General features: G+C 29.3%; 1 protein-coding gene across 1 annotated transcript in view; it reads left to right on the top strand.

The window, feature by feature from the left end:
- The window catches only part of LOC107440653 (E3 ubiquitin-protein ligase MYCBP2), a 194,178-nt gene that overhangs the window by 54,844 nt on the left and 118,359 nt on the right, over nucleotides 1-20,975 (top strand). Inside the window, exons 23-32 of the mRNA XM_087158274.1 lie at nucleotides 3,898-3,976; nucleotides 4,057-4,131; nucleotides 7,791-8,131; nucleotides 8,213-8,340; nucleotides 11,600-11,691; nucleotides 12,369-12,503; nucleotides 12,579-12,662; nucleotides 15,453-15,549; nucleotides 19,229-19,421; nucleotides 19,944-20,230. Coding sequence (XP_087014400.1) covers nucleotides 3,898-3,976; nucleotides 4,057-4,131; nucleotides 7,791-8,131; nucleotides 8,213-8,340; nucleotides 11,600-11,691; nucleotides 12,369-12,503; nucleotides 12,579-12,662; nucleotides 15,453-15,549; nucleotides 19,229-19,421; nucleotides 19,944-20,230 — 1,511 coding nt within the window. The remainder of the gene's footprint in view (nucleotides 1-3,897; nucleotides 3,977-4,056; nucleotides 4,132-7,790; nucleotides 8,132-8,212; nucleotides 8,341-11,599; nucleotides 11,692-12,368; nucleotides 12,504-12,578; nucleotides 12,663-15,452; nucleotides 15,550-19,228; nucleotides 19,422-19,943; nucleotides 20,231-20,975) is intronic.

Genomic DNA, 20,975 nt, shown 5'->3' with positions numbered 1-20,975 from the left:
TTAAAAAAACTTTTAGATTGTTATTAGTGTATATTTTTTTCTCAAACAAACCCATACTTCTTGTAACTGTTAAATTATATCAAGAAAAAAAAAGAGTGTCTAAATTTTGACAGTAAAGCATGAATATAAATTTTATGTTAAATTTTTTTTTTCAAATTAAAATAACTCTGTAATGGTATTTAGAGCTATGGATCACACCTTAATCAAATGGTTGTATTGAATCAAATGACTTTCACATTTTTGTGTATAAATTCATGTTTTTTTTAATGAGAAATTATCTGATAAACAACAGTCTAAAGATAGAATCATGCGTTAGAATCACATTTTTAAATAATGATTGCATGAAAAATTTCTCTCTTAAAATGAATTTTTTTCCAAATTTTTCGAACGATAGACATGGGAAACTGTTATTTTTGCAAACAATCTAAAGTGAGTATTATTAGAATAGCATTTGTGATGGAGGCTGATAAAATAAGACAATATGCACAAAAAAAAAGGGGAGAGCCACCTAGCTGCCAACTCTACTGGATTTTCCAGTAGACTACTGGATTTTGCTAGTTACTCCTGGTCTACTAGTTTAATTAAAATTCTCCTGATTTTGTAAATTTTAGAAAATTCCCTATAATTGAGTAAGTTTCCTAAAAAGTCCTCATTCAAGTAGAATTTTTGTACAGATTATTGCTTGCTTACTTACTAATACATAATGAAGCAAACCTCATTTACAGAAATCAGTTTAAAACTTTTGTTATAAAATGTTCTGTTTGTTTTTATTCTGAACTCTTTTTTTTTAATTAATTAAAAAAAAATCTTTTTTAACTATCTTTGATGAATTAAATGTCTTCTAATATTCAAAAAATTATGAGTATACATAATACATAACATTTCAAGTATGTTTAATGTCAATTATAACTGGAAAATATAGCAATTTTTTTATTTTGGTGACTGTTAAGATCCCTAAAATTCCCTATGTGTAAAAAATTTAGTACATTATGCAACAATTATCAGGAAATTTAAATTATTTTGTAAAATCTACTGGATTTGTTCCTATCCATGTTGGCAGCTATGGAGCCATGAATCAAGGTTATGCTGTATTTAAAAACTGTGCCTGCTGAAAGTAAAAGTAGATTATCAGAATTATAAAATGCAGTTACAATAGAATTTTGATAGTAATGTCATACTCATGGGTGCCACTCTTCAGTCTCAGGGATTGAAATTAGTCTTGAGAAGATAATTGGTGGGCACTAAATTCTATCAATTCATATCTCTCTTAATGCTTTTTTTTTAAATTATTTTTTTTTTATTTCCTTAAAAAAGTAATCAATATTTTCTGTTAAAAATAAATTTCAATAGAAACGTTATTTTTTTATGTTTATTGCTGAATGATCAAGTAATAATGTAACACTGCAATGAACGAATTGATTGGAATTCAACATTTGCTTGTATCAGGGATGAGATTTTTCTGCGTTTTAGCTGATTTCTGCATTTTTCACTTTTATCTCTTGAATTTCAGCTTTTTTTTTTTTTATCAAAAATTCAGATTTTTCTAAAATTTTCACTTTTTTTTTTATAAGTATTCCGCTTTTTCAGAATATTCACCCATTTTCAAAGAGAAACAGAAATTTCAAACTACATAGCTACCAATTCTTTCTCATTTTTACTTATTTTAGCTATTTTCTCCCCTTTTACTCGCTGCAGATAAGATTTTCCGCATTTTTTACCCGCCCTCCAGATAGATCCGATTTTTGTAGTTCAAACGACGCTGTTTCTGACAAGCCTTTTAGAGGTCCCAAGCCTGGAATCTTCTGATATCTCGATTCTTATTCACACGATTTTAATATCAAACATAGCTTTTCATATTTGCGTGTTGAGATTCTTATTCACGCGATTTGAATATTTTGCGTTGTGATTCGTATTTGTGCCTTTTTAAAAACCTATGAAGTGATTCGTATTTTTGCAAGTTTAAAATTCTATGTCTTGATTTGCTCATGCTGTTTATAATATTAAATAAAAATCAATTAAAATCAAATAAAAAACAATCAAATATCAAATAAAATCAACTTATCAAATAAAAAACAATTATCTAAACAGTTGCTGATTGTCATGTAATTTTTCAAACTAAAATAGCAATTTTTGTATGTTAAGGAGTTACTATATATTTCCACTTCACTGTTATTGATATGTTTCAAAGGGCTCTAGTTAGATTAGACTATAACATGAACATAATGATTTGGTCCATTGTTAAAGTTTTTTTTCCCAATATAATTTAAAAAGTAATATTACTGATATATTTGCTATAAATTACATAACAGTATTTATTAAAAGAACTGAAATATTAATGTATATTCTCAGTAGTTTTAATTTGCTAAACCAGGTAGTTTTTCAAGTAATAATTGTCTCGTATGTAAACTGAGGAAAAATATAATTTCCAGCTTTATTTTTTCAATTGGTAATTTTTTTTCCCACTAAATGTTAAGTATCAATGTAATCATTTATATAATAATAGATTAGTACACAATTGTATGTCAACACATCATTTATTACCTGAAACTGTCTGGAATTTATTATTAAAGGGTTGCGCTTGCGTAAAATTTTCTATCGTGGAAATTCAGCTTTTTTGCCTTTTGGCTAATCTCATCCCTGTTGTATAAATAAAATTTATACTATTGTTGAATATAAATCTGCTTAGTGTACTCTTTCCTACCACATTTCTAAATGCTTTCCAAATTTAAATTGCAATGTTTTTTTTTTTTTTAATTTTTTTTATTTAATTTCTTTTTCAAATAAATTTTTAGAGCTGGGACAAAAATTAATGGGGAAATAAAAAATGCAGAAATGAATGATGTATATTAGTGGTTTACATCAAAGATTTTACTTAGTTATTAGAGTAAAAAACACATATAGTGAACTCTGGCAACTACGATATCCGATACAACAACACCCCTTATTACAATAATGTTTCGTAGTCCCGACGAACTTGCATATGAATTAATGTTATCCACCTCTCAATAGTGCGATGTTCTCTGAAGCCCCTGTAGAACGATTTTTTTTTTTCAATTTTCAACCTTATTTTCCCCATTTATTATTGGTTTTCAAATAATGTAAAACTTTTTTTAATCATATTTGCCATTTTTTAAAAAAATCTTTCCCAACAAGAGAAGTCCCAATACTGATTATGTACTTATTTCTTTTCACCACAGTGAATGGCTTTTGTATTATGATTTAATTCTCCATCCTTGATATACGTAGACCACCCTAGGACCTTCCGTTCTTAGAATTGCTTTCTTATCTCTTAAGAAGTCACAAATGTAACATTTCTATCTGATTTCATATTGAACCATAATTATCACTCTGCAAACTAAATTTTTATGTAATATATAAATAGATTTATGGTTAATACCTATATAACATTAAAATTTTTAAAAAATCTCATTGTGTCCCCAAAGTATGTAGACCCTCAATATAATAATATATCCCTCTACAACAATATATTTATTGGGTCTCCAAAATATTGTTGTTGCGGGGTTTTACTGCACAATGTAAGCTACTATTTTCATTCTTTTTTTTCTATTAAAAATAAATTAATAAAATAGAGAAAAATGTTCATTTTTTTTTGCAAAAGTAAACAAATTATTGATTTAATATATGGGCCATTATCATTGAAAGGTGCATTTTGCAGTCAGATAACTTCACATCTTGGAAAATTCTGGCAAACAACGCTGGATTGTGTTTATTGGTTAACAAAAATAAGTTCAGTCTTGAAGTTTTTTTTAGAGTGGCACCCATGGTCATACTGAGAGATTAAAGTTGATTGATAAACTGAGCTTACATGACATAAATTATTGTATTCTTTTTATTTAATTAAATACATGAGAAAGTGTATGCATTTTTTTTGTATAGGTATCATTCCTAATCAAATTGAGCAGGCCTCATCTTTTAGGAGTTTGGTCATAAGCAAATCAGATGGTTCGTGCCGAAGGTGAGTTGTGCGCTTTTCTTATGATTCATTTGTGCTTTGCATTTTGTTATTTGGTAAATAGTTTTCCTGTTGTTTTGTAGCTTCAGTTCTGTTGACCAGCTGGAACTGAAAGATTATTCCGTTTGTCTTGACAGTGTCTACAATGTGCTTTGGAGGTATGTGGTGTCTTTTTGTTGTATGGGGTGAATAATAATTATTTAACTAAATGTTTTTTTTTATTTAACTGTACTTCTTTCTTCCCCATTTCCCGATTTTGAGTACTGTAGTGTTGTGTTCAGATCAGATTTTTGCTTATTGAAGGAATTTTTTAGTAAAAATATCTTTAAAAAGAGTCATGAGAAGCAATAATGTGTTAAAAAACTAATGAACCAAACTTAGACTGTACATGAGTTACTAGATCTAAAATTGCCATAGGATCAGAGAATGGTCAGGAAGTTTGCTTTCGGGTAATAATGTAGTTTCCGGTCAAAACCTGGAACATAATTACAAATTTCAAAACTGATTGTAACAATGCATACTATTTATGGTGGGTATATATGTATAGTATGGTGTGTATAGTATACTGTATATAGTATATATATGTATATTGTAACTATGTTTACTATGTATAGTATACCCAATGTATACTTTATAACCAATGTAACAATAAGTAAGCAAGTTTAACATCTACTTTTGTTATTTCTTGCGAAAATTCAGCTTCAACATATGATTAAACTGTTTTAGAATTATTATCATTAAAAAATTAATATGTGAAAATTAGTTTTTGTTAAACAGTTCCTTGTTTCAAATTTCTTAAGTATAATTATATTTACAGTTTTTAATCTTTTAAAACCTAAGTTCTCTGCATAAATTAATTTTAGTTCTTAGTCGCAGGTAGATATATGAGGCTAACAATGTGAATGATATGATTATCAATGAATTGTTTTCCGCCGGCTAGGTGGCTGAGCGGTTAGCGTGCCTGACTGCGAAGCCAATTGCTATGGGTTCGAAACCTGCTCATTCCATGGATGTTTCTCTCTGTGTGTTGTCCTCTGTTGTGTGTGATGTGTGAATCCGGCCCACCCTGTAAACGGGTATCTGTGGCGTGGGTAATGTTGCTCACCTCTGTGACTTAGGCTCACAGGTGCCCACTGGGTAACATTAAATGAGCAACACTTTTGGCATCTTCCGAGGTAAAGAACATATGTTCAGTACCTGCCATTAGACAAAAAAAATTGTTTTCTCAAGGGTTTTTTTATTTACATTTTCTAGTTTTTGTACCAAGTAATGGCTCCATCTATAATTTATCTTATTGTGCTTTATAAGATCTTCATTTTAAACCTTCATCCAGTAAATTTTTTTTCTCTCTTTTTTACTTAATTTAATATTTGGCATATTTTCTATCGAAAAGTAATTTTTATTGTTAAATGAATTTAAAAAAATATTATACTTCTGCCAAATATAGCAAAAATGAAATCTGGAATTATATTAAATTTTTCGTGGAAACCTAGAAAAATCAAATAATAAAAGGAAAACTTATTAATCTAAATAAAAACAACCTTTGAAAATTATTGAACAGAAACGATATTTAAAAAGGGCACTAACATAGATATTAAAACCTGGAACAAGGCAGGATATTATAAGATCAACGAAATTAAAAAATAAAACAATAAAACTTAATGATAAAATTTTTGAATGAAAGGAATTTATTGAGTACAAAATTTATCTTAAAAAGAAAGAAAAAAAAACTCAAAGGCAGTGGAATAAAAGAAACAGAATCAAAATTAAAAAAAGAAAACTGTTATCTGCTTCATAAAATAATTGTCTTCTTTTATTAACAAATAATATGCTTAAATTAATAAACAATATTCTCCTTTTATTTTAGTTTTTCAGAAAAGACTATTTTTAACGAAAGCAGATGTGATTCCTCATCAAGAAAAACTTGCTAATGATACCGCATTTCTAAAATTCAGAATTCATTCAGAATTTATTAAAAAATATATATATTGATTTGTTAATCGATGTCAAATAGATGAATATAACTGGTGATTAAAAAACGTTTTGTTCGTAATAAATAATGCATCATCTGAAATAATAAAACTATTCATCGTAATAAATCATAGATAACAAATACTGAGTAACTGAAGTGGATTTAAAATAAATTTCACATGTCAGTACTCTTACCAGAAGTTTTAAGTTCCTTAACTCGTACATTCATTGATATGCGTGTGCAATGCATTTCCCCCACCCCCTCGTAAATTAAAGAGAAAATGAAATAAGCATGCCACTCCTTTAAGTTTTATTGACAGCAGTTTACCAGGAAAACAACCAACACACGGGAGAAAATAAAACATTTGTCCCTTCCCTGCCCTCTCTCAATCTAATGATCTTCAAGGTCAGGGGAGGAGAAAAATTCCCCCCTTTTTCTCTACTCAACTTCAAGGATGAGTCAAATTTCTACTTTTTGTTAAAATCGCTATACTTCAAAATAGCAGGAAAACCAAGCAAAGTTCTTCCTGATTTTCTGGATACCGGATAAATGGTTCTCTACTGTATTGTAATATTAAGCAGGCAATGAAATCTTCATTTTTTGGGGGGTGATAGAGAAATGGAAAATTGTTTTACTCAGTTCTTTTGAATGTTGAACAACAAAAATATACTTAAAAGACGGTGTAAAAGACTTTGTAGTTTCAAAAAAAAAAAAATCTCTTTTAGAGCATATAGATATTGTTGAGAAGAGATTAAAATAGTATAAATATAACTGCGTTAGACTAATACAATAATAAAAGTATTGTTTGACTTTGTATAAATTCTCAATAGTAGAGCAACTCTTATTATTCAATCGCTTCATAAAATTGTACTTCATGAATTACCCAACAGAATAATTTTAAATAAATGTACTTTTTTTAATTTTTATCATTAATGAATCACAGAGAGTTGAAATTTTCAAAAAATGCAGTAAACCCATCTCAATCATATTATACTAAATTAAAGCTGGTAACTAAAAGCAGAGATACCATGGCTGAAGCATAAATGATGAGGCTAAATTTGTGAAAGTTAATTGACAAAGACATATTAATAACATAATTAGTGTGTCAATTTGTCTGAAGCTTGAAAATGATTTTATAAACAACTTAGCTATCTTTTTAAGTATGAAAAAATTGACCAAGGTGATTGCTTTATTTTTTAATGATAAACAATCACTGATTTAAGTGAGTAAAAAAGGTAAGCTTCTTAATGACTTCTGTTACAGAAGCTATTTTTATTTACAGTGATATAAAAAATTGAATTTTGCATACCAAGTTTTGCAACAATTAAATTGTATGCAATTAAGTTTTTCTTTTTTTCTCTCTTCATTGTTAGTCATTTAATAGAATAACCCCTAGCAGCAAAATAACTTGGGCCCCCATTAGACCAATGTACCTGAATCTTGGCTAAATAAAAGTTCAAAAGGTCAGTATTTTTCCTGTATTGGCCATACACAGAAATGTACGATTCACCCATTATTTTACAACCACTTTAGAACCTGTTTAAAGTTGTTAGAGTTGCTCAATATTTTATAATCATTATTCAGCTAATATAAGCCCTATGTTGGTCTTGTATAGGCCATTCTAGGACCCATATTAAAAATCCATCTCAATATTGGTTCTTCTGTGCATGCTTTTATAGGGCCCCCCTTATTGGACCAATTTTCAGCCCAACTGGAGGACCAAGATAACATTTTTGCTTGGGACTACTTATGCTCTGAAGGATTTAGTTGAAGTGTAGAATTGTTTTATTATTTAGTTAAGGAAATTGTGTTTGCTAAGATGTGTCTTTTATTTATTTGTTTTAGTTTTTGTCCCTCAAACCAAAGAATAAGTCTGTACAATATTTGTATCACAGAACTACAAAACTTGTCTAGTCCGCCTGGCAAACTAGCCACTAGTTCTACCATGAGTAACAAAGATTTTGAGCCATCCCTGCCAAAGATTTTGAGTCCTGAGCACATGCTGCCATTCAAGCACGGAATCCCCATCAGCAGAGCTCATGCTGCATTGAACATATTGAGCAGTTTGGACACACTCACCTCTGCTCAAGAACAGAATCTTCAAGTTCTCAACGACGATCGCAAACATCAGAATTTGAGCAAAGTTTATAGCAAAGAAGACTTCTCCATTGTAAATAGGTTTGACAGTAAGTGATTTTACATTAAAATGTGTTCTAGTTTAGTATTTATTTTTTAAAAAAATTGACTGCTTTATTTTCCATATCAAGGTCATGGTGGTGGTTGGGGTTATTCTGGTCATTCTATTGAGGCTATACGTTTCATGGCAGACACAGACATTCTCTTGGGTGGTTTCGGATTGTTTGGAGGCCGAGGAGAATATACAGCTAAATTAAAGGTCTGGAATGAAAATTTTCTCTTAATCTATATGTGTGTATTTGTTGAAAACTTTCAATTGTTAATCAATTCAGTTGTTATAATGAATGAATTTTTCCATTTAATATTTTTCATAATTTCTATTCTTATATTAATAGTTCCAATTAATAGTTTTATTTTATATTAATATATTTTTTTTTAAAATTCTTTTTTTTTTTTAGCGTTTTGTTATCTGTGTTATCTTCTTGCTTTCTTCATTTAATTATCTTAAGAGTTCTATATATTTGCTGCTTATGCACAATTAACCTTGATTATCCCGAATTAACTCTTGTATGTACATATTGCAAATATTTATTATCCCGAGAAGACTCGGGCATAGCAGAATTTGTCAGTTTGTTTTGTTTTATCACTTTTTTACTCAGCAGGAAGCAAGCATAATCTGCTGTGTTTGGAAATTTGCCAAGTTTTGTTTGGGTGTTTTGTTGTTGGATTGTGGGAGTGTACACTTTGTGCAATATACAATGGTTACTGAATTTACATAGAAAAAGAAGAATAAACAAAAATGGCATATCACTTCACTCCTCAGGGATGAGATTCTTCCGCGGATTCGCGGATTTCCGCTTTTTTTCAGATTTTTCCATTTTTCCCGCTAATTTCCGCTGAAATTTTTTTCTTTACACAAGTTAAAGTATTTTATGAGGAATTTAATTTTCCACGGAGCGAAATTATTGAAGTCCTTATTTACTCCCTCTGAAGTTTCTTTAAAAATCATTTCCTTGGGATAAAACTGGTTGGCCTTTATACAGGGATGAGATTTTTTTTGTCTCTCGAATTTCAGCCTTTTTATCAAAAACTCTGATTCTCTAAAAGTTTCGTTTTTTTTAATAAATATCCCGCTTATTTAAAAAAATTCAGTCGTTGAAGTAAAATAGTTATATTTATTTACGATTTTCAAAGATAAACAGAAAATTCAAACTATGTCCTAACTGCTAATCCTTCCGCATTTTTACTTATATTAGCTATTTTCTCCGATTTCACGCACAGAAAATAAGATTTTCCGTATTTTTTATCCGTCGGCGGGATAGCTCGTATTTTCGTAATTCAGACGTCGCTGCTTCTGGCGTAGCTGGCGTGAAAACAAACAAAAAAAGAAGAAAAAATAGAGGTGGATTTGCGGTGAAAATATTTATTTGCTCATTCAGTTAATCTTGTAAATTTTTATTTATTATGTCTAAACAAAAACAATACAAACAAGCCTTTTAGAAATCCCAAGTCCAGACTCTGCAAATATCTTGATTTTTATTCACGCAATTTTAATATCAATCATCGATTTTCGCATTTACCTGATTTAAAAGTTGCGCATTGCGATTCTTATTTACGCTATTTAAATCCCGTACATTATGATTCTTATTTACGAGATTTAAAAATCCAATATCGTGTTTTGTATTTATGCATTTTTAAAATCGCGGTTTTATTATCAAACATCGATTTTCGTATTTGCCTGATTTAACAGTTGAACGATCGATTCTAATTCAGGCGATTTAAATATTGTACATTGCGATTCTTATTTACGAGATTCAAAAAACTAACATCTCGATTTTTATTTACGAGCTTTTAAAACCCCATGTAGCAATTCATATTCACGCGAGCTTAAAATCCAATGTCGTGATTCGTTTTTGCGGTTGTAATATCACGCGATTTAAAAATTATGTATCGTGATCTAAAAATTACGCACCATGATTTGTATTTTCGCATTTTTTAAATTCGATGTAGAGTTTCATATTTACGTGATTTAAAAGCCTCATATCGGGATTTATAATCACATGGTTTACAAGTTAAAAAAGCGCACTTTTTTGTCAAATTTTTGCTTATACATATATATCTTAAATCTTCTTGGATTTCCTCTTTTTTACTTTCTGACTACTCTCATCCCTGACTCCTGTTTGGAAATTATCACTTTGTGTTGTTCCTTGTTTTAAACACTATCAATAGATTAATATTTAACTTTTTTCATTTGCCCCAGATAACTCTGGATAATAAACTGATGGTAAATTAAATAATTTTTACTCATAAAAAAATTTTCAATTTCAACTTAGAGCATTATGTTTTGCTTTAGTTCATTGTATTTATTAATGAAATAAAAAAATATGTTAATTTTTTGTATTTTTTTGCAAAAAAATTGGTAAAGGGAGCGGTTAATGAAGCTGAATTATTCATTTTCTATTTTTTTTTATTTTTCAATCTTTATAGAAACAAATCATGCTGCAGTAGAACTTCGGTTGATTGATTCTCATTAAAAGAGTCGATCGCATTTGATTTGATTTATTCTTTTTCGTTTGATTGATTCATTGTGAACAATTGTACGGGTAAAATGAAGACTGCTCAACAGCATAAAATGTCAAGTATTGACTTGCAAATTTATGAAAAGTAATAAAGGTATAGTGGACTTCAAAGTTAATAAATTTACAAGAAGAAATTTCATTTCGAAAAATTATGTACTTACTGCAGATATATTAACTATGCAAAAGAAAGATAAATAAACTTATTTATTTATTTAAAATATCTGAATATTTTGGTTTGAACATCCTATTTTTTTCTTAGCGGAAACAAAATTTTTTATTTCAACCGATTGCTGTATATTTTCTGAAAATATGGATACAGTTCCTCATTGTTTAAAAATGAGTGATTAAATTTCTGTGGCCAGATTGGGTTATTGGATGATATGGTATATATTGGCTAGCGTTGCTGTGATTTTGGAAAATTTTCTGAAAATTGTGCTATTCAATAAGTTATATTTTGATTTTCTTTATTTCTTTGTACAGGATATTTCTGTCTATATTTCATTCTGGATGTCTATATTTCATTGGTAAACCTGATGTAATAAGTTTATTATTCAAATAAAAGATGTGGCGGTTTATTGGGAAACGATAATAAAATTTTCTGAATTTTATAAAGATACTGATGGCAAGAAAAGTAGTAGTAACAGTACCATACTTGTCAAGTCTCCTTTTTTTTAACGAAGACTTCTATATTTTACAACTATCTTCTGTTTACCTATATATTCCTAAATTTCTCTGTATTTGTTAAAGAAATTAAAAACAAAAAAAAAAGAGGAAATGGTGATAAATATCTGCCGATATCAAAATACTTAATCCTCAACAGTGGTGCTATTGCTATTATGTTGAGTGTTTATATTTTAATTAAATTTTCATTTTGAATTTTTCTTTTTCACTTACATCCTAATTTGCTGCTTATGTTTTAATATATTTAAATTGTGATAGGTGTTTGATATTGGACCTGAAGGAGGAGAACAAGAAGTTGACGGTGAACTGTTAATTGAAACAGATGAAATACCTTATGAATGTGGGGCTAGGTAATTATATCATTCATGTTTTGTTTAATTACAAGGTCTGTATTATTCATGTACCCCCCTCCCTAAATAATTTTTCTTTATGAGTAATGCCTATGGAAATTTATGGATTTAGGTCGCCGAAAAATCGAATTTTTGAAATGGAATTTACCCCCACCCAATTTCATGTTTCGAATATCTGAATTTGTAACAAAATCCCCACAGTCATATTTTATTAAAATATAGAATGTTTTTATCGTATTTTTTAAAAATTATGGTGTTCTTTCAAAAAATGAAAGACAAAACATCATTTCTAGATCAAATTATCTTTTAAACTTATTTGATCAATTTAAAATTCTAACTGAAGCAAGCCAGTCATTGGCGAATTTCTTTCATTCCGAAACAAGAATAGAAAAATCAGGAGTATTTCTTTTCTTTCCGATGAGCAAGAAAAGTATTTTCAGAATATAATTCTGCAGAAAAAAAAATTATTTGCTTTTGTATTTTTTTCAGCTATTTTATCACTTCAACTCTTTCTTTACTCTGTTTTTTAAATTTATTGCTGTGATTTTGTCGGAGAAAATAGTAACTTTGTTAAGTCATGAAAAATTCTTGGAATTAGTCATGAATTTGAAAATCTTAATTGTAGCAGATACCCTGTATATATAGTTAAAATTCAATGATATACTCTATTATTTCAGGCATAAATATCCAATGCTTTTTGATGAGCCTATTCAGTTGACGGCCAACAGATGGTATGTTGCATGGGCTAGAATATCCGGTCCTAGTAGTGACTGTGGTGCAAGTGGGCAGTCAGTAGTCACTACTGAAGAACAGTAAGAATAACAATATTCATTTTATATTTAACGACTGTTTTCTTCTTACATTTAATTTCTTGTTTTGAATTTTAGGATTGTGTTCTATTTTAAAAGCTCTAAAAAATCCAATAATGGTACAGATGTGAATGCAGGACAGATACCTCAGCTCCTCTACAGGTTGAAACCACTTTTCTAAGTTTTATTATTTTGAGAGAGTTTCTATATGATTCGCCTATTTATGAATATGAATCGAGATATTAATGAAAATAAATTTGTTTTACTTCTTTGAATATAATTAGCTTATAATATATCATAGTGGCTTAAATTTACTGAAACACATTTTATTATAAAACTACTGAAGGAGTTTGAAACAGTGCAAAAACTCAAACCGGAAGTCTGAATTTATATAATTTATCAGCGTCTGCATTTCATTACTATTTTAAATATTTGTGTTCGTACTGTGTTACACTTTGTTATTCTAAGAATAAATGAATAGAAAAATTCAACACCTCTCTGTAAGGAGCTCTCTTATAAGGGATCTCAAAAACAAATTTAAAATTTTTAAAACTATTCTGTTGTAAATAGTTTTAAGCAACAAAGTAGTTTTCTACACGTTTAAATAATATAATGGTTTTAATATTTTTAGCTGAAAGCTTTCAAATAATTATTTATTATAACTTGAGGGTTTGCACCTCTAAAACAATGTCCTAAAATTATGAGCTGAAGTAGCATAATTGAGAAAATTGCGACACATTTTTTATTGGATGTAATGTGCCTTCACAAATTAGTTTTTTCAAAATAGCATTTTTTATATGAGCAGGTTTGATAACTTCACATTTTTAATAATCTGATTTGAATTTCAACAGTGCTGTAAACCAGATGCATTTTCTGATGCGTTTCAGTCTTGCCAGCTCACGTGATTGAATTTTGACTTGATATTCAGGCTTTTGTGTCCTAATCTCAGGACCTCAGTAGTTAAATGTCAAAATTTATGTTTGTACAGTACAAAGTCCTATATTCAGACGTGCGTTTACCGGAAGGATCTCCTTTTCCGGACATTTTTTAACAATCAAAATTAACTAAACTATTTTTCTTTTTCAAAATAAATTTAATTGTTAATAAGAAGTTGGCAGGAAGGAGAATTTTCCGTCTCGTTATAATTTTTTGCAATTTTGCAATTCTCTTTCGATTTTCTTTGAATTTCCGCTGTAATATTAATGTAATAAAAAATTAGGCAATAATAAAAAAATTAGATATTACGGAAACAAAATCAGACCTTTCCCTACTACTCAAAAATATCACATATTTTTTTCTTCTCATGTCTTGTATAAAATAATTATTACCACCAAGAATCAAGCACACATTTTCAGATTGCGCAAAAATTTCACATTTTGAGAAAATTGCAGATTTGAGACAAAAGTGTCACTTCTAGAATGGATAAAGTGATTATTCCAAAGCTCGATTCAGAATTCGTGGATCACTATAATATTATATTAAAAACTGAATCAGAATTTTAACGGCTATGTGTAAATCGAAAACTGTTGAAACTGCGATTGAAAAGAAAGCCACATAGACAATAAAATGGTCACAAATTGAGTGCATCAAAAAATAATTCCTCAAAAGCGCAATTTGAAATTTCCCATGTATGATAATGTAGCATTAAAAAACTATGAAAATCCATTTTAATTACGGAAAAAAATGCAATGGCAAGTTCACATAGGATTGCGGGTGAATTGTCAGTAATTGAGAGTGCAATTCGAAGTTTGCCAACCAAAATAATGTCATAGCAAAGCATTTTAAAAACCAAGTGAAAATCTGTTTTAGTAACTACCTAGAAAATGATCGACAAAACAACTAGGATCCTCTGTGGAATCATTGAGATGGGATTACCAACTGAAATCCGTCATTCAGAATTTGTGGAATGTTCAAATATCGAAATTTTAAAAACCGTATGGAAATCTGTAACAAAAGCTGCAAAAATAGCGTAACCACACGAATTTTTACTTTATTGATTGAAATTAATGTTAATAATCATCTATTTGTTATTTTTTATTGAATAAGGATGTTTGTTTACCTTAAGGACCCATTATCCACAAAAATCTGTTTTCCAAACTTGCCAAAGTCCCGACGATTCCGGATTTGGAACTTTCCACTGTATTAAAAGTTAATTATATTGAATGTACAAATTTCTTACAGTGATTTTGTAGTTGCTTGTTTGTCTTATCCTTAATTCTTATTTAGAACCTTCACTTAAAATTTTGAAATCCTGATAAACGAAAAAAGTACAACACAAATTTTAACAAAGCATCTACGAAGGGTTTTTCTTTTAAGAGTAATGTTTCAACTAATTCTAAAAAAAAGTTTATGTGAGCTATCTGTTGTATCTTTTTTGGAATGAGTTTTAGGAAAAGGTGGCATTTCCGATTTTTTCATTCTTTTGATAAGGTTGATACAAAATGGAGTAAAGAAGTAGGAAAAGTACGCAGTGTGTGTGTTGGCCAAATCAAAGCTGAGGGGAGGGAGTTGTTAATCACTTTTCACAGGATGAAACTTGTGAGAGAATATTCATCCAACAGTGACAATATTTTAAGTCAGTAACAAAAATACAGGCTTAATTATATTTTACTTTGTCAAAACAAACTTTTGAGAATTTATTGAATAGGAAGGCAGATCAGCAAGAATTTCCAACACTTTTTATATAATGTTTTTAAAAATAATAATCAGTAACTCAGTCATTTTAAATGCAATTGATTAATTTATTTTATAATATTTAGGGTTAAAAAAAGTAACTTCAATTTTTTTGAGAGATTTTTTTTATTTTAATCTTTGAAATTTATTATTTTTATTTATTTTTTGTTATTTTTTTAATATTTAAAAGGACATTGCCCTTTTATTCATAAAATTTTTTCCTTCAAAATTCTATGCCTTTTACATTTTTTCTCTAATAAATTGTTTTTGTTCAACCAGAACTGTAACACCTGATAATCAAGGACTATCAAAGCCCAGTGATCAGTTGGAACCTGTGACTGTTTTAACGAAAGACTTTTCCAAGACTGTTACACCCGTAAGCTCAATTATTTATACATTTTCCCTCAATTTTGCCTAACACGAAGAGTAAATAATGTTACCCTTTATAATATAACCCTTCTTTTTCAGAATTAGTGAAATTATGTTCTTTAATTGCATAAGTATCTATCTTAGAGAAATATGTGTATCTGGAAATTAACAATGCTTAGAAAATTTCTTAACCATTTCTACTATTCTTTTGAAGTTAAATAACTGTGTAGAAACTTTAAATTATAAAACATAGTTCAGGATGTTGGCGTGTTATTGGATTTTGACGTGTTATAAAACGTGTGACGTGTTAGCGTGTTATGGGAAAGACACGAAAGATATTTATAGAAAAACTTTGCCAAAACTTCAAACTGATCCATGAATGTCTTTTCAATCATTTAAATTCTGAAACAATAGGAATTTTCATAGAACAATAAGAGTTAATGGTTTATAGTTTTCAATATTCAAAAGCATCATTAATAAAACAGTGAATGTAAGCTAATTGTTTACTGTTGAGGTGAAGTTTTGACTGTATTATTATGTTATTACATTTAGAGCACGTTAAGCACTATATTTCAGGAATTTTCTTTTATATTTATATTTTCTTTTATTATTTAACTATATATATATATATATTTTTTTTGCAACTCTTTCCTTTTGCATGTTTCTATATATATTGGGAGTACAAATAAGTTTCTGCCGTTTTCTATAAAAAATTAGCACTTTATTGTGAAAAACAGTACATTTTCTTTTATTCAAAGTATTTTCCATTACTAGACTCTCTTTTTTCCCTTCTTTGTGGGGAGCATTTGGATGCCATGTCGAAATAACTCCTCATCTTCCACGAATCGATCCTTTCCTTGGTTTCTGTAAATTATCTAAATTTCTGCTCAGACAGTTTATGTGCCATCGACCGAAGGTGATTATCTGAAGGGACCAGGTCTGACAAATACGGCGGGAGGGGGGGTAGAACTTCTCACTGAAGTGTTTCTAAATAGCAAAATTGACGTTCAATGTCTCTCATGTCTTCAGTTGGAATGGAATCCAACTTCCTTATTTTTGGATCATTACCTGCAATTTTAAACGATGTTAGGTTGCTGAGTCGCCTGTAATGTAAGAGCAAGTTCTTTTTGCGTTTGAGACAAATCTTATTCCAATAATTCCTTGTCTTCGTACAGTTTCAGCCTTCCACGGCAAACTCACTGCTTTTGAACTTCTGCAACCACTCACGACAACTCCTCTCACTTAAAGCAAACTCACCCTATGCTTCTCTAAGCAATCGATCCTCAGCTGCGAGTTTCCTTAAATTAAGGAAGTAAATCTAAAGTTCCCACAAATGACCCTTATTTGGCACAAAGCTTGACATTTTTGCAGGAAAAAAATTACGTAATGCTAATACCAAATCACTAATAGTTTAAGGTTAAGTTGTTACCAGACGAACAAACTTACAATGAGACGTTTAACACCAGTCAATTTCTACATAACCTTCTTGTAATGTCATCTTGTGACGAATGGCAAGAACTTATTTGTACACCGAATATATATTTAACGCAGCTTTATTTTGGGAAGGGGGCTTAGATTGCATATCTGTTCAATTATTGCTTTTAATTTTATGTGTATAACTACTTCATTCCCACCTAATCCATATTGTTCATTGTATTAAGTTAGAGTGTTTTATCAAATATATGTTTCAAAAGTAGTGCTAATTGCATTACAGTAGAGCGCCGATTATCCGAACGTCCAATTATCCGAACTATGTCCGAATTCGTTTTTTTTCCCCTTTTTTCCAAGTTAAAAACTTTTTAACTTATCGACAATTCTTCTAAATTCAGAAGAATAAATAATATCCACTACATTTAATGACCATATTTAATTTACAACCTTTTTAGCAGTTTTCTTATAGTAGCCATACATACAGTTAAACCTACATACCCTTTTGGCCCTCTTCAACTTAAAATTATTTTCCAAGAATGCGAACTTCATTATGACAGTCTGGAAAGGCCAAAATGATGCTGGTCCAGTTCAGTTGATTTAGTTAAAAAGAATAAAGGCTGCTCAAAAAAGAGCATCTTCTTTAAAACAAAAGTCTTTACTGGATTTCTTTTGCAATGGAAAATAGACAAAGAAGGTTTAAATCGGTAATTGACAAAAAAATTCAAAATGAAAAAAAGGAAGTAAATAAATAAAAACGATTTAAAAATTGCTGAAAATTTTTTTTTAAACACGCCAGAGCTATTTTAAATAGTACTGCCTGTTCTAAGCCTGGAAAAAGTGAGAAAAGGGAAGTTAGTGCATAAATAATAATCATTTAAACTAGATTTTAAACAACTTTCCAATTATCCGAACTTTTCATTATCCGAACCACGTTCGGTCCCGAGCAGTTCGGATAATCGGCGCTCTTATTTTCAAAATCATCAAGACATATATTCACATTTTGATAACAAATAATTTTAATGCTAGCATAATTCTCATCAATTTGCCAAAATCATGACTTATTTATGAAATGATTAAATAAAAGAATAACTATAAAACTTTCAGGGATCTGTTTAGAAGAAGACCCTTCACAAAATATCTTTTCATAAAAACGGACCCTTCACAAAATATTTTAAGTTAAAAACGGACCCTTCACGAAATGATTTTTCTTTTAATCGGACCCTTCACGAGAGACACTCAATAGACATTTGCGTATTATTGTAAATGGGCAGGAAAAATTGACTGCTGCTGAGTGTTCAGCTATTAATAGATATTTTCAAATTTACTGGCAATCTGATATTTTGTTAATCATGTTTTTCTGTTTTAATTCTAAGGCTAAGTTTGATCTCATTTCATTTATATTATGTACCTTAACCTCTTTGAAGTCAAAAAAAATTTATGAATTCCGAATGTAGTATTCTAAGAAAATATTTCTACTTCTACAAACATTATGTGTACATTCTTATTGATATTCAATTATATTTTTTTTGTAAATAAATAATTGAGCAATATATTATTCATAAAATTAATTGAAAAAATATTATGTGAATAAAAATTAACTTATGTCAATCTTTAAGAAAAAAAATTATAAATTTAAGAATTGTTTAATGTGTAACACATTAGAAGTGATACATAACTAAGTTGTGTTTTTTAAAATATGTCAATTGAATTATTAAAAATGTGAGTGGTTTTGTTTCAATTTTTTATCTGAAATGAATATTCTGTGTTGTGCAGTATAGGCTAAATACCAAATATTTGTATGCATGTTGCTTCTCTACTTTAGTAGCAGCAATAGCTGTTAAATTTTGAAAATTTTATTTTTTTATTATAATTTTTACAGTGTTGAGTATAATCTTGTATCTATTTACAATTTAAAAACTCCTTGAAAAGGTTTTTTGCAATGACAAGACCCTATTTGCACAAATTCTCAAAATAGGACCCTGGTTAAAAGAATGTGACTTAACGCTTTTTTTATATTCTCAAATTACGAGTAATTTTTTTCACAATTTTACAAAAACAGGACCTTTCACAAAATGTCTGAACAGACCCCTGACTTTAAAAAAAATTAAAGTAGAAAACTCCTTTTAACTGTTCTTTACCTAATGCACCCTTTCTAGTAGACATCTAATATTGTAGAAACCAACTCAACATATTACATCTGCAAAATGTGTAAATTATTTCTGTGAGTAATGTTTTTGTTCTTTCAACCTTTATAGCTTACATTTCAATCCATACTGTCTTTGTTGAGGTGGGCTTGGCAATCATTTAAGGCGAATTACTGTGAAGCAATTCTTGGATCATCTGTGCCTGCTCTTGCTGCCCTCTTGGATTTAGAAAGATTAGAGTACATGTGTTCTGCTTGTCTCCGCTTATTAAAAACATATATCAATGAAATTTATCCAAATGGACGTGAGTTCTTTCTTTACTTTACTTTTTTTAATTAAAATATTACATTCATTAAGACGCAAAAAAAATTTATGTATGAAAAATTATATTTTATGTAAGAAATAAAATGCTGCATATAGGCATCATTCACCAAATCAATAAGCAAACCATTTAGTTGAACGCTTGTTTTTTTTTATGAAATTAGTTTTTTATTTTTATTTATTTACTGGCTTCCAACTTTAATCCATCATATAAACATATCATAAATTTCAAAAGGAATAATGATACATTTTCAAAAAATTTCATGTGTCAATAATTGTTTCAAGTTAAAAAACTTAAATTGTTTAAAAACTTTCTCTACAGAAAGTGCTTATTTGGATTGAATTACTAATAACTTATGGATGTCTTAAGAACCCTTGACAACTGCAGAAAAATGAAATAACTGAACAATATACGTTGAAGTGTTAATAAAAAAAATATTTATTGAAATAGTGTGTTTGCTCACCGTTTTTGCCGAAAATGGGTTAAATGTGTTTTATTTTGCAGCCGCATCTAGGAAAACATCATCCGAATCATCGCGACTGGCGGAGTGTGTTGCTGATGTTAGAGCTTTACTGCAGCATATTTTGTCCGACAGGCTACCGAGTGCACAAGCGAAATCTTCCTTTTCGAGCATTCCAACCTCTTTGTCATCCATGGCCTTGTTGGTGAATAATTTGCAGACTGTCCTGGAAAATTGTCATGAAACTTTCTTGTCTTGTTACCATGCATTTTATCCAAGTGCTCAACTCAAGTGGAGAGGATTGTGTGATCTGCTTCTAACAATTGATGTGGTACGGTTAATTTTTATATTTTGATCTTATAGACAGATTTATGTGGCTACTTTTTAAATACAGCTATAAACCACTGAAGCAAACCAAAATTGATTGACTTAATACTTTCAATTTTTTTGAAAGTAACATACATGCCAAGTCTCCTGTTTTTTTAACAAAGACTCCTATATTTTATGACTGTCACTTGTTTATCCGTGTATATTCTCAAATTTCTCCGTATTTGTTGAAGAAATGATTTAAAAAAATTTTGGCCATAAAATATCCGCTGATGGCAAAAATACTTCTTATTCCTCAACAGATGGTGCTATTGCTAGTATTGCAGTATGTTGAGTTTTTATATTTTAAGTAATTATAAATAGTAGTTAAAAAAAATCTTCTTTAGATTAAGATTTATATACATATTTTTTACTTTGGGCATAATATAAGCACTGATATTTAACAATTTTGAATTTCTCTTTTTGACTTAGATCATGTATCAAAACTTTATACTCGTAGCCTAAAAAAAGTTGCTAGTAAAATCTGCGTTATTTTATTTCTGTAATGCTGGCAGGTATGAAATATTTATATATGAAAATATTTTTACATTTCTTAATACAGTAGGGAACCGATTATCCGGAACGATCGGGACCATCGCTATTCCGGATAACTGATTTTTCCGGTTTTCTGAATCGCTACAAAAAGCCGTTTTTTTTTTTAATTGTTAAACCCAACTGAAAAAAAATATTTGGAAATAATCTTAAAAAGA

Source organism: Parasteatoda tepidariorum, chromosome 2, assembly GCF_982258835.1.
Source record: "Parasteatoda tepidariorum strain Cologne lab strain chromosome 2, Ptep-v5.0, whole genome shotgun sequence".
Lineage (NCBI taxonomy): Eukaryota > Metazoa > Arthropoda > Arachnida > Araneae > Theridiidae > Parasteatoda > Parasteatoda tepidariorum.
This window is presented reverse-complemented; position numbering and strand designations above follow the sequence as displayed.